Consider the following 13,269-nt stretch of genomic DNA (forward strand, 5'->3'; position numbering starts at 1 on the left):
TCCCCTTACAGTATTTCATCCTCAAGACAGCCATCCTGACACGGGGAAAAAAATTTACATGTACCTAATTGAAATCCTAACAGAATAGTGAATGCAATTTCAGGCTAAGCCACAAAATGAAGAAATAAGAGCAGATGGTCCCTTCAGAAAAATAGATTAAACAGAATAGATACTCCTGGCCAGCTACATAGTTAATCTCATGCTTTTATGTCAAGGGGTACTGCCAATAGTTATTATTCAAGGGTAGAGTAAAATCTGTATGAATGTAGTAAAAAAAGCTTTTCCTCATTCCTAGCTCTTTCTGGTTATTTAGTGCTCTGTTCATATTTTTGTAGTTACGATTATAGCAAGAATGAGTAGTAACTTATTAAATTAGTTGTGCCTTTGCTTTAGAAAGTGATCCTGCAAAAAGAGTGGCTCTGGGATTGTAGTTCCATTTATGATCAACAAAAAATTAATTTTAGCATTTCTGTTATTTTCTGGCTCTGTGACACGCTGATGATTGAGTCTTTAAATCCACATGACAGATTTGGTAGAGGGATTTGTGAATGTGTCTCTCCTGTCAGCATGAGAAAGAGCTTATGTTCCCCATGGTTAAATGTTTTTTCAGACGTATTAGTGGACAGTCAGATTTTTCAGTTCAGTGGAGCACCTTTATTTCTTGGGTGTATGCAAAATAAGACATTCTAGCCCTTATATGTGATTATTCTGTATGTGATTTGACATAGCATTCCTGCTCTTGCTCTGAGGGCAATGAATCCAGATGGGGAAGTGAAAACTTAGCAACACATGACCCTTTCTCTAGGAAGACTTTGTCCTGGGTGCACAAGTATCCCATTGTGACTGAGTTTCTTCCCAAATGCATTATTTTTTTTTTGCATTGTTTCTCTCTAGTAGCAAGGAGCAATAGAAAAATATATCCTGTTAATTGGGTTTGCTGTCTCTATATTACCCAGACTCTAAATTTCCTAAGCAGCTGTATGTTTTTTCAAATGCATTCCCTTTGTCCTCTGCCACATCTAGAGGATAACTTCATTCTGTACTTTTGGAAAATGGAGCATCAACATTTTCTTTCTCGTATAAAAGCAATTTAAACATCACTGAATCAAGAAGTAATGGCACCTCAGGTAGTTTGCATTGGCACTTTTCTTATTGTTTCTTGGCAGACAGAAGTGATGAAAGAGCAGAAACTTGAATATATGGGGCTGTGAAGGCAGGTGGGTATCTGGTTAGAAGCAGCTTCTGCAGGCTTCTAGCACTGCTGTTAAAAATATGACCAGTTTTGTTTTTGCTATCTCACCTTGAATGTTGGTGAACTTCCCAGGCTGTGAATTGTTCCACTGCACTCAAAGGTGTCAGCTGTCTTATGCCTATGACACTTTTTAGTAGTTGATTTTCAGTGTATAATCTGTACGAATATACTGATATCTGCTATTTAAACTATTGAATATGGGAATTACTCCCCTAAGAACACAAATTCTCATCACTGGGAAAGATTTGTGTTCAGTGAAAGTAGGCATTTTGAAGTTAGTTGGATTAAAACTGAAACAGTAATATGTCTAAAGTTAATTTATCAAATAACTATGTGACATAATTTGCCTGCAGTAAAAGTTAGGCATCACATTTTAGGTTTCTATTTAAGCATTTGATTTTAAATTGTCTTCAAAACAAATTAGTAAGACAAGTGAATTTGCAATGTCTTGACTGCTGATTAGTTGCACAGGACATGCAGATTCTTACAGCTATACCATAACCATGCCTGTTGGAAATAATTAACTAATTTTTAACTTGGATGCTAGAAGTTTATAACATCCAATTTATGTTGCAGCTCATACATAAAATTAGCACACAGATTTCTTTAAGCTGTGCTTTCCCATAGGACAGTAGATGTGCAAGCTGCCTTTGTATGTTTTTCCTGCCAAGTTACATTACTGCAGCCCGAGACTGTAATGGGTGACAAAAATAACACCTTAAAGGTCATCTAGTTATAGTCCCCCCTGCCACGGGCAGGGACGCCTTCCACAGCACCAGCTTGCTCAAAGCCCACCCATCCAACCTAGCTCTGAGGTTAGAGGATTAGGGCTGTGTTAACCCAATGCAGGATGGTGTGTTGGAATTATTCCCTTTTCTTTTACATGTGCCAACTAATGTCCACAGGTTTGTTTCCTACTTCTGTGGATCAGAATGCACAAATGCTTTAGGATGCTTTAGGTTGTTACCTTTTTTCATTGCTATTGTGAAAACATTTTTAATTTATTTTTGTTTTAAAGAGTAATATACAACTCATCATGACCCATGACATCTACCTGTTTCTGTGATTTTGTATTCTTTCTTTACAAGAATACTTTTTAACAGCTTACTTGTACATCAACAGTTTGTGCTTTAGTAAACAAAGTTTCAGATGTGGAAGTTTCAGGATTCTGAGAAATTTGCATCAAAGGGCCAGGAAGCTTGTGTCAAAAATCAGCAAGATGAGAAAATTACGAACAGTAGGTTGGAACAAGGGTTACTCCAACAAGAGTTGGAACATGGTTGCTCCAGTGTATGCTGTTTTCAGTGGTTCATCTTTTAAAGGTTCTAAGCAGTGTTTGTATTTGCTTTGAGTTCACTTAATCCGTGCAATGCCACAGAATATATAGATGGTTTTTATCAATTCTGTAGTAAGATTGAGGTTGTACTTGTCCGTAGAGCTTATATAGGATCAGTTGGTGTGAGTTTGAATCATAGCAGGTCTGGTGCTTACTCTGAATTTCACTGAATTAAGTATAAGAATTTAGAAACACTATAGATACTTCCAATAGCTTTATCTCTGTTCTTTTCCCTAACTCTGTGTGAAATACAGACAGAGACAAGTTTTTATTGGACAGAAAATACATTTTGGACAATGTGACATTCTAGGAAGCAGTGGGAAGAGCTGCATGCTGTGTGCATTTTCAGCCATGCACACTGGAGAGGGAAAACAGTGGACTGCTGTACTCTGGGTCTGTCCATATCTGTTTTTCTGGACTGTTTTAGCATTCCTATGATGAATGAATAATGTTAATTTTTGCTGTGCTTTCAGGTAACAAATCATGTCTTTCTATGTTCCAGTATTTCATGAGAAATAAATCTTGGGCTGGGGAAAGAATTTATTAGAATTAGTATTTTTTAAAAGTGCCAAAGATGGAACAAATCTTTCCTTTAAAAAATGGTTTCAAAACTCTTCAGCAAAACAGTGGAAATCAATACAATTGCTAAAACTTGCATGAAAGGATGGATCACCACTTGCAAAGTGCTGGCAGTAATGTTCTCGTGCAGCCCAGGTGCAAGTGCACCTTCCTGGCTGGTGTTCAGCTTGTTTGAGTTTCACGTCTTCTTCTGCAAAGCTGCTTTCTGGCTGTTTGGTTTCCAGGCCATTCTCTTGCATGGGGTTATTCCTCCACAGGCACAGCACTTTGCACTTCCCTTTGAACTGCATAGGACTGCTGTCAGCCCTTTCCTTCACTGCTTCTAGGCACTTCCGAGTGTCATCACAACCCTCTGGTGCTTGAATTGCTCCCAGTTTTCTGTAATGTGCAAAGCTGCTGAAACTGCCCTCTGTGCCATCAGCCAGGTCATTGGTGAAGATGTTAAATATCATTGACCCTCAGAGCTCACTGCTGATGCCTGGCCCCTGGCTGGCCTGGTTGTGATGCCCCTGACAGTCCTTTGAGCCAGGCAGGTCAGTTTTCAGTCCACCTCGTGGTCCGTGTCTCTGTCCTGTGCCTCGTCAGCCCACATGAGGATGGGGTGTGGGAGGCTTATCAAAAGCCCTACTGCAGATGGGATGGACACATCCAGCCCCTGTCTCATCTCATGTTGTTCATAGTGCTGTTTAGTACGTGTGACTTTCCTGCCATAAATTTGTGCAAACTGCTCTCATCTTGTCCTTCTATGCTTGCAAATGGTTTTCAAGAGCTGTTTACTACATCACCTTCCAAGAGATCAAGGCGAGTTTTACCATGCTGTGGTAAAACACCCCCAGATCCTCCTCCCTGCTCTTGAAGATAGGACTCAGTCATCCCTGATGACCTTAAAAAAAAAAGTGGCCTATTGATGATACCAGCCAGCTCCCTCAGTATTTGTGTATGTTTCCTGAAACTTCTGCTTTAGTGATGATTTCAAGTAAATTGTGACTTACTGAAGGTGTGAGTTGTGTTTTACTGGTATTTATCAGTGGGATATGACACATTACTGAATTAAGCATTGCCAGAGTGTGAGGCTCTGCCCTGGCTTTCTGTCACTGGGATGGAGAACCTGGCAAAGCTCTAATTGCCTAAAAATTATTTTTGGAGAAGTTAATACTACTTTGTCTTGCTAGTGGCTACATAAATCTTGCATAATGCTAAGGAAACAGCTGGATACTTATTTGCGTAACTATCATTACAAGAAACACAGGGATGAGTTTTGTTAGCATAGCTGTCTTCTAGTATTAAATATTGTTTTTTTTTAATCTGCTGGCAGATTTTAAGACTGCAGTCTTTGCCTGTGCCTTAAAGTGTGGTCCTGTGCCTTAAAGTGTGGTCTTAATAATGCTCAGATCTGTCTGTTTTAAGTGTCAGCAGCTGGATGTGCAATGGCTGTTGCCTCACCTTGGCAATAGTTTAAAATGTGGTACTTGCAAGTTGAGAGCTGCAGGTTGTATCCATTTTTCCGTTGAAAAATGTGACTTAAGCATTTTCTTGTGAAAGTTGTCAGAGGATTCTCAGAAAGTTTGTAGTACTCTGCAGTGCTAAGTACATGGTAAGGAAGAAAGATTATAGGCCCTCCTTGATGTCTCACCAAAATGTCAAGTGAAATCTTATGTAAGAGCTGCCTGGCTGAGTTCATATGCATAAATGAAAAAGGTGTAACATCTACTTGTAAGGACTCTTGATAAGGAATATTAACTTCATTTTGCCTGAGTCCTATGCACCAAGTAGTGTAAGATACTCTGTATACTGGATTTTATTTTTAAGTAACAGAACAAGTGAGTTGGTTTTTTGTAGTAAATAGATGCCTGACCTTGCTAATTTAAAAATATTCATGCTTAAAGAAAGACCTGCAGTAGATAAATGTACAGTAGGTAAACCATGCAGCTGATTTTAGCATTTTGTTATAGGTTATCTTCACAATGAGGTAAATTAATTTTCAGTGGAGTAGGTTGAGGATATGGGACTGAAGTCTGTCTAAATCTTGTTTTCTTCCTGAGCAGGACTGATTAAACATCTATTAATACCTTGTATGTGATTTTGACAGTCCCTACTGTGGTACTTCATACCTTACTGCTAATATTAATCAGTCTAAAGAGATTTTAGTGGAGTCATTTTTGATGTGAAGGTAATGGGTGCTCAATTAGTTTTGAATTGCTTAAATAAAAAAGCCCATTCAAAATATTTGTCATATTGGTGACTGAAATGTATTTTCAGATCAGTTGCAGATAGTAGTACTTAAACTGTAAAATAGAACTTATAATGCCTGTGAATGCAATTTAAATAAAGATTGGTTTGAGTCCTTCAACAGGGATATTATTATTAATTTGAAGATTCTGAATGCTGTAGACATCATTCTAGCATGAACTGCTTATTTTATTGTAAATTGAAATTAGATTCATTGTCGGTTGCTTTTACAAAATTAAGGTGGCATATGAAAGACAGTTATTTGGAATTCAACTTTGTAATAATCCACATTAGTTGAAACAAATTAGTGTGGTTTTTTATGCATAGTTCATAATCTTAATGCATTACTTTCTATGTCAGTTCAGAATTAGGATCCATTATGGATACAGAACTTGCGATTTTTAGAAAGATTTTTTAAAGGATGAAAATGTTAGCTGAGGAGAACAGGTGAAGTTCTCTGAGGGTGTTAAAGGGGTGGGGGTGGGTGCAGTAATAGATCAACAGCATTAAAAATTGAAAATTCTGTTGCATTTTTTATTTGTGTTTTTGGACCATTCAGGATGAGTCTAAATGTTGCCATTGCACATATATTTAGTTTCATTATTTTAAATATTTTGAGGCTGTTTTTGTTTGCTTGATTACTTTAGTTATCTAATTTTCTCCCCCCCCCCCCCCCCCCCCCCGTTTTTTTTTTGTGAAGATACGTTAATAAATATTTACTTTGGAATTATCTTGGAGGGTGGAAAAAGGGATATTTGTCTAAGCATTTACTCATATCAGGAAATGTTTTGTTGCTGAACTTGTGTGTTTTTCTGGGAGATTGGGGTGCTATATACATTTGAAATCAGGAAATTCTGCATTTTTCTGTGAATGTCTACACAGAGAAACTGCTTTGATGCAGACTAGACTATACTAGACATGTTTTAAGATACTCAAAACTAGGAGGCTAAGGTTGCCTCTTCTGCAAAAATTGGGAAGGTTGTCCAGCTTCAAGCTGATCAAGAGGACGAGGACTGAGTAGTAGGTCTCTTAGAGGCTGTTGTAAGGAAGTCTGTGGGGTTTATTTTAGCAAGCCTTTGGAAATGTATCAAAGCCTCGGTGTGGTGATTCTAGTTCAAGTTCATGCTGTGCAGTGCTATTTTCAGCTCAAAAGATGAGAAATATTGGTTGGAGAGGTACTGATTCAAAGAAATTTGAATCATCCCCTAGTAAGACAGGGAATAAAGGAGTCCAGGGTGAAAGATGTATAATCTGAAGCACAATCAAGGCAATTTAACTACAACAATGAGATTAAGCTCTCATCAATTTAATCAAACTAGAATTACAATTGGGTTCACCATCTTGTGTTACTGTACTCTGGCTTTACAGAACTCCTGGAAGGACTGTGGATAATTATAGTCAGCATCTGGCCCATCAGAATTCCTATGACTTGGCTTTGTTGAGGAAGTTGTAATGTTTTATTAAGAATAAATATTCTTAAAATGTGTCTTCTGAGATAAATTACGGGTTTTTCCCCACTGAAAATTTTCAAGTAAACAGTATGGAATGCTGATATTGTCACTTATTGTCCATTAAGGAAAAACTGGTTTTTTTTTTTTTTTTTTGAAATTCTGCTACAGCTGGCTTGGAGTCCCCCTTTTCCCCTGGGAGCTTGTCTCTTACCAAAGCTTGAATATGTTCTTTAAAGGGGGTATTCATAAAATGCAAACTAATAAATCAAGGTCTGTTTTTTGTAGTACCATGACTTTGATTTTTTTTCTGATGTGAAACCAAAAGGAATCTTGCTGCCAGAGGAGATGGCCATCCAGCTCAGTGTTCTGTTTCTGGCAAAGGTTAAAAGCAGTAAGTTTTCAAGAACTAAAAAGAACAGGGGAAGTATATAATGATACTTAGTCTTCACTTTGACTTAAGAGCTTTATGAATTGAGGAGGGTGTGATTTTTCTAAGTCAACTGTGAAGTTTTGAGAATTCACTGAGAAATGTCATTGCTATTGGGCTATGCTTCATAGTTCTTTAACATGCTTGATTGAGTCCGTCTAAATTTTGATGTTTCCTTTTCTTAAATACAAGGCAATGAAATTGCCCAAATAAAGCAAAATCTATTGCTTCTATTGTGTGATGTTAGTAATTTTCAAACCCACTTGATTTAGGAATATTTTTAAAGGATATTGTAATTCTTAGAATGTTTTCACTTTCAAAATGAATGTGGAAACTACTTCTAGTGCAATTGCAGTGCAGTTCCTTCAATGCCCTGTTCTCTTAAACCATGATCATGTGGATATCCTTGAATGAGCCTTGCATTTTTCACTTGTTCTTCCATCCAAAGCAGGAAAAAGCCAGTAAAAAATTATTTAGATAATGGGGTGTTTGGTAAGACATCTGAATCTATGGAAATAGAGTAGAAACTTTCCTAAGGATTTTCCGGCAAATTGACCTGGTTTGTTTCCTCTGATCTTGTGTAAAGGAAATATTACCTTAAGGATGAATGCAGTAAACATTTCTGTTTACTTTGAGGCTGACATTCGATCTTATATTTATGATATTGATTTACTACAGACCAATAGGGCATCACTGTGCTCTGCATTAAACACAAGTATTTGTATTGGCTTAGCTGAGGGAGCTGGAATCCTGGATTGTAGTTCTGCCGCAGGAGAATTAATTCCAACTGAAGAATAATATGAAACAATTCTACTTCGTCATTATCTGATATATCTTCCACTGTTATTTGGTGAATTAACTGAGGGCTAATAGTTGCTTAGGTCTCTGCTATGATTAAATGTAAAGAAAAAAGTCCATGCAGTTAAATTCCTGTTGCATTAGCTGCATCCTTGGTCTGAGAACATAAGATTTTAATCTCTAGCATCACGGGAACCTTTAATCACATGTTTATTTACTGTTTGTGATCTAGAAAATGGCATTGCTTCATATAGCTAAGCAGTGCAGAATGTAATCTAAGGATTAAGAAAAGGCAAATCTTCCTGTCCATTTGACCTTGAAAATCTGATAGGATTTCCTTTTGTGATCTGGTATGATTTTCCCCAAATTATCTTAAGCTTGATATATGTGAATGATATTGCAAGAGCTGTACAGATGTGAATAAAATTCTAATGCTTAGCTGTATTTCCCGTTCATCTTAAATTTCAAGTGCAAAGAAATAAAAAAAGTGAAATGTGAGATAAAATGTGATCAGTGGACTGCACTTTGTTCGTACAAAACTGAAGTCTTTTACAATAGCAATGAAGAGTCAGGAAGTCTTAAATCAGTTTGATTAGCATCAGAGCATAACAGGAAAAAATTCCTGAATCTTACTTGGTACTGCTTTGGCAATGGGTTGTGGCTGCTTGTTAGTAAAGTAATTTGTCTTTAAAACAAACGGGGAAAAGTGTGATCCATTTTGCTGAGAGCTGATTTGCAGCCCCTTAAGGGGTTTCAGTAGTGTCTTCAAGCAAAAGGAAAGTTATTCAAACAGTGCAAATAAAAGAATAAAGGGGTTTTGCTTAAAATGTTCAATAAAGTGTGTAGATACTTGGGGTCAGAAAACTGATTTTTCAAGTAAGTAATGTGTTTCTTGTAATAATTACTTTAGTGACTTGAAGTTCAGTATCTACTAGAGGAAGAAGAGAAAAGTCTTTTTATATTTTTTATTAGCTCCAAGTAGTCCCACATTATGAGTATATTTAGCATTAATCACGTTGTTGCAACCAAGTCCTTCAAATACCTAATTCAAATAACTTTCTAAGCTAAAGTATTTAGGAAATACAGTTAGCAGTGCATTGATCTATTAAGGAATTTATGCAGCTGGCTCAGCTGAAGAATGTTACTGAGGTAGAACTCTGTGCTTAATTCTTCAAGTGCATTTTAGTGTATCTGAGATGTCTGAAGAGACTCATGTCCAGGTATAATAGTTCTTGTGAAATTTCAGGTGTAATTTCTAGGAAGTTCCTTAGACCACTGTTGATTGATAAACTTGTGGTTCTCACTTTCAGGTGGGCAGGGAGATTGCAGTGTATGCCAAGCTGTGTATTTGAGGATAACAGCATATGACTCAACAGGAGAAAACAGACTTTTAGCTTTACCAGTTCATAAAAACTTGGTGCACTTCCATGTTGAAGGCACTCTTATTTTGTAAGTTTGAATTCTTCAGGAAGAGGTCCTTTACTGTAAGTAACTACAGTGAAAGAGACTCGTAAAGGTCTTGCATCAGGCTGGGTTCAATTGAACTATCTGGGGGTGTTAGTGCACTGTTCTGTCACCAAAAAAAAAATAGCAAAATGCATTAATTGAATATAATACTGAATTGACTTTAATTGTGCTTTTTTGACTTTGAACAAATTTTAGTCCTAACATTAAAAATCAATGCTAAATCAAGTAATATCAATTTTTTGCAACTGCATTTGCTTCAATCATAACAAATGGATGTATTTTTATTACAATTTTATTAACCAGCATTTTGTGTTGTAAAATATTGCTAAAGAGCAGCAGATTTCCAGTTTTAAGCTTTGAGTATTAATATTGTATTGCCAGCAGCAGACTTAAACTTAGTGTTATGTTTTTACTTGTAAACATAAAAACTTCTAAGTACCTAATCTTGTTTATAAAGAGAAATCAAAGAGCTTTGTCACTACTGCCCTTGTTATATGAGGAAGGAGGGATGTTAGATGTATATCTGTCTTTGAATGCTGTGATAGTATTATGCTTTTGCACCTGAATGTGATATTTGCAAACTTCGACTTCTAAAAGATACCAGTCACCTGATTTCTGAGTGGGAACATCACATCCTATAAAATTTCAGTCTTAATTTCACCTGGAAATGACTTCCAAATTAAACTGATGTAACTTTACATCTGTTTAATTGCCCGCACTTTTCTAGTCTGTAATGTGGCATTTCCAAATTTCCATTTTTACCTGGATTTTGACTAATGAAATGTTCTTCAGTTGTTGTTAGCTGGTGGGATAATGGTGATGGAGGCTTTTTTTACTGAGCATGATGAAACAAGGTTGCTTTGATAGGGCTGCTCCAGAATTTTTTCATTGCTACAATCCATAGGAATCAAAAACTTCTTAGAGACTTGACTAGAAGTTTTAAAAGTACAGCTGGGGAATTCTTTCAAGAAGCCTTCAGATAGTCTGAGGCTGGTCTGACTTTCTTAGTTTTCAGCACTGAATAGTAATTTGGATAAATTGCTTATTTCTTGTTTTGTGTTAGTGAAGTTAAAACTTGCATGGAAGATAAGTTTCAGTTATTAAAAAAGATGTTGGCGTCTTAATTTCTGTAGTGATAAATGGAAATGGACTGGTATTCATTAAACAAATCTGCTAATAATGCATGGATGTTTTTCCATAGTTAGAAATCTGTTGGTTTATTCTGTTTTTCGTTGGACCTAATTTCAAACCAGATTGTCTTTGAAAATGTACCTAAAGGTTGGTTTCTCCTATATTTTTGATTGGTTTCTTTTTGTCAATTTTTTATTACAGTCTTCTCTTTGCCTAAGATCACATTCCCGTTAAAGAAACTGCAAGGTCTTGATGAATGTCCTGAATTTGTAGTGGTCGAGTAGAGTAGAAGGGTGTTTGTCATGGTGACAAATTAACAAAATATGCGGAGATGCTTGTGGAGGACATATGATAGAATCCCAAAGAAGAATTTTTGTGGCACTTCTGAAATGGGTTGGATTTTGGAGTGTGCTAACATGTTTAATACTGTAGCCCCCAGCATGATGGACACAATCCAGCAAATACCTCGAGAAATGCTTCACTTTGTCTCTCTGTATGTTCCTCATGAATCCTCTCTAATGAAATGAAATCTGCACACTGGAGAGTCAATATTTGGAGAAAAGTATAATCAAGAGTCAGTTTTGTGTGTATCTCTGGAATGAATAGAGTCATACAAACCAGGGTTTGAACTTCTAAATCCCATCGCTAATAATGTTATTGTTGGTATAGCACTAATCTCAAGACTTTTGAGTATGATCTATGTGCCTCAATTACATTCCTGAAATTCTGGAAGATTAACTTGACATTTGTTCCTAAGTGCACTGTAGAAAGCCACCATTAAAACTGCATACTTTATTTATAGAAGAGAATAAAATTGTTGAATATTAAACTATGTTATGTGGTTTTGTTTTTTCTTTTTTAATTTAAACATGCTTAAAGGTATCTAGGAATAGTGTTCACTACTTGAGCCATATTAAAAAATGTATCATAAGGATTGAATACAGTGTTTACAATGCTAATTCAAGGTGCTGATATAAGCATTAATACAAAAAAGGGGAAACGTGCTTTACCCTATTTGCCTTGTATAACCAATTACATTTATTAATTAGACAATGTCGTATGTATGCCATCCAGTATTAGCTTTGAAATGTAGTTATACTTAATTTGAAGATTCTCAGCTTTTAGATTGTTGCATTAAACTGAAAAATAACTTTTGTCTTTAACAGAAATTGAAAAATTCCAAAAAGGGGAAGGAAAGGAAGAAGAAAAGTATATTGATGTAGTCATCAATAAGAACATGAAGTTGGGACAGAAGGTTCTGATTCCAGTAAAACAATTCCCTAAGGTAAGCCAAATTTTCATATCTGATAAATTTAAGTTCTTATAAAATATATGTAACTAGTATCTTAATTTTTTTTTTGATGTAACATTTAAAACTATTACTCCTGTTACTGATGTACAATCTGTTTGGTAGAAGTGATTCTTGTTGGAATAAATGTGCAGGAAAGTGGTGCTGGTCACACAGAATAGTATGTTGAGAGCTAATAATTGAACCATCTCTTTGGGAATAGCAGGATCTTCCTCTTCAGAATATACCTGATGCAGGCTTTGAAACTTTCTTACTGTAGCTGGAAGTGCAGTTTAAAATGCACCATTGAGGAATTGTGTAAATTTTCTTCTCACCCTCTTAAGTGTCAGCCATTGTTATTCATGAATGAATTATAGCTTGACTGCTAAATTATGCAGTCTTCTGAAGGGGCAGAGACTGTTTCATTAATATCTTTGCCCACCATGAATTCTTAACTCTTCTTTACTGCCAAGTATTATCTTGCACTAAAATATCACTGCCTGGAAGCATTTATGCAACATTCAGTAGGCTGTGAAACTTCATTATTTTGGTACTGCTTAAAACTTTAAGGTGAATGTTATGACAATCCGATTATAATTTTTAAAATTTGTTTGAAATAGCTTTTTATTCGTGCTAGAAATTTTAGGACTTTCTGCTCATGGAGGGAAAACAGTCACCATTCCTTCCTGTTTAGGAAAACAGAATATAATATAATCCTTTACAATTATATAAACAATTTTATAATTGTTTTTTTTCCTGCACAGTATCAGTGTTGTTCTCACAGGCCTGTGCAGTGTAACTTGGAGGGATTTCTTTAGTGCTGTTCAAAGTTTAATGAAATGTTCCTTGAGTGAGTGCAAGGCTGCACATCATGTGGACACATCTTTGGAACTCTGTCTTAAGTCATCTTTATGACTAAATAGAGCTATATACAAGCAAAGAGAAACATAAAGATTGGGAGGTAAAATATAGGAACCTCTTACTCCACAGACAGTGTTTGCAAACAGGATGTTTTTCTTCTAAATGTTGCGATGTAGATACTTGAGCTCGGCAAGAAAGGCAAACTGGCTATTAAAAAGGGAAGCTGCCTTCTGAAAGATACTTCTACTTCATATAGTGTCAACTTTCTTTATAGGGCTAAACACTGAAATTATTTAGGATAGCTGGCAGGAAAGCTCTTGCCATATTTTGAATGGCTAGAGATGTTCAGCTCTTTGGTTCTGACCCATAGAGACACTGAACTGGGGTAAAGCCTGGTGTATGCTATGGAAAGAAGCCTGAACTTATGTTCAGGCAAATCCAAGGGTGCAA

At 36.2% G+C, this 13,269-nt stretch overlaps 1 protein-coding gene across 1 annotated transcript in view; it reads left to right on the plus strand.

Annotated features, from left to right (window-relative positions):
- Positions 1-13,269, plus strand: part of KHDRBS3 (KH RNA binding domain containing, signal transduction associated 3) — an 84,834-nt gene that overhangs the window by 12,997 nt on the left and 58,568 nt on the right. The window contains exon 2 of the mRNA XM_062504114.1: positions 11,837-11,955. Within this exon, the coding sequence (XP_062360098.1) occupies positions 11,837-11,955 (119 nt within the window). The remainder of the gene's footprint in view (positions 1-11,836; positions 11,956-13,269) is intronic.

This window comes from Cinclus cinclus, chromosome 1 (assembly GCF_963662255.1).
Source record: "Cinclus cinclus chromosome 1, bCinCin1.1, whole genome shotgun sequence".
NCBI classification, from domain to species: domain Eukaryota; kingdom Metazoa; phylum Chordata; class Aves; order Passeriformes; family Cinclidae; genus Cinclus; species Cinclus cinclus.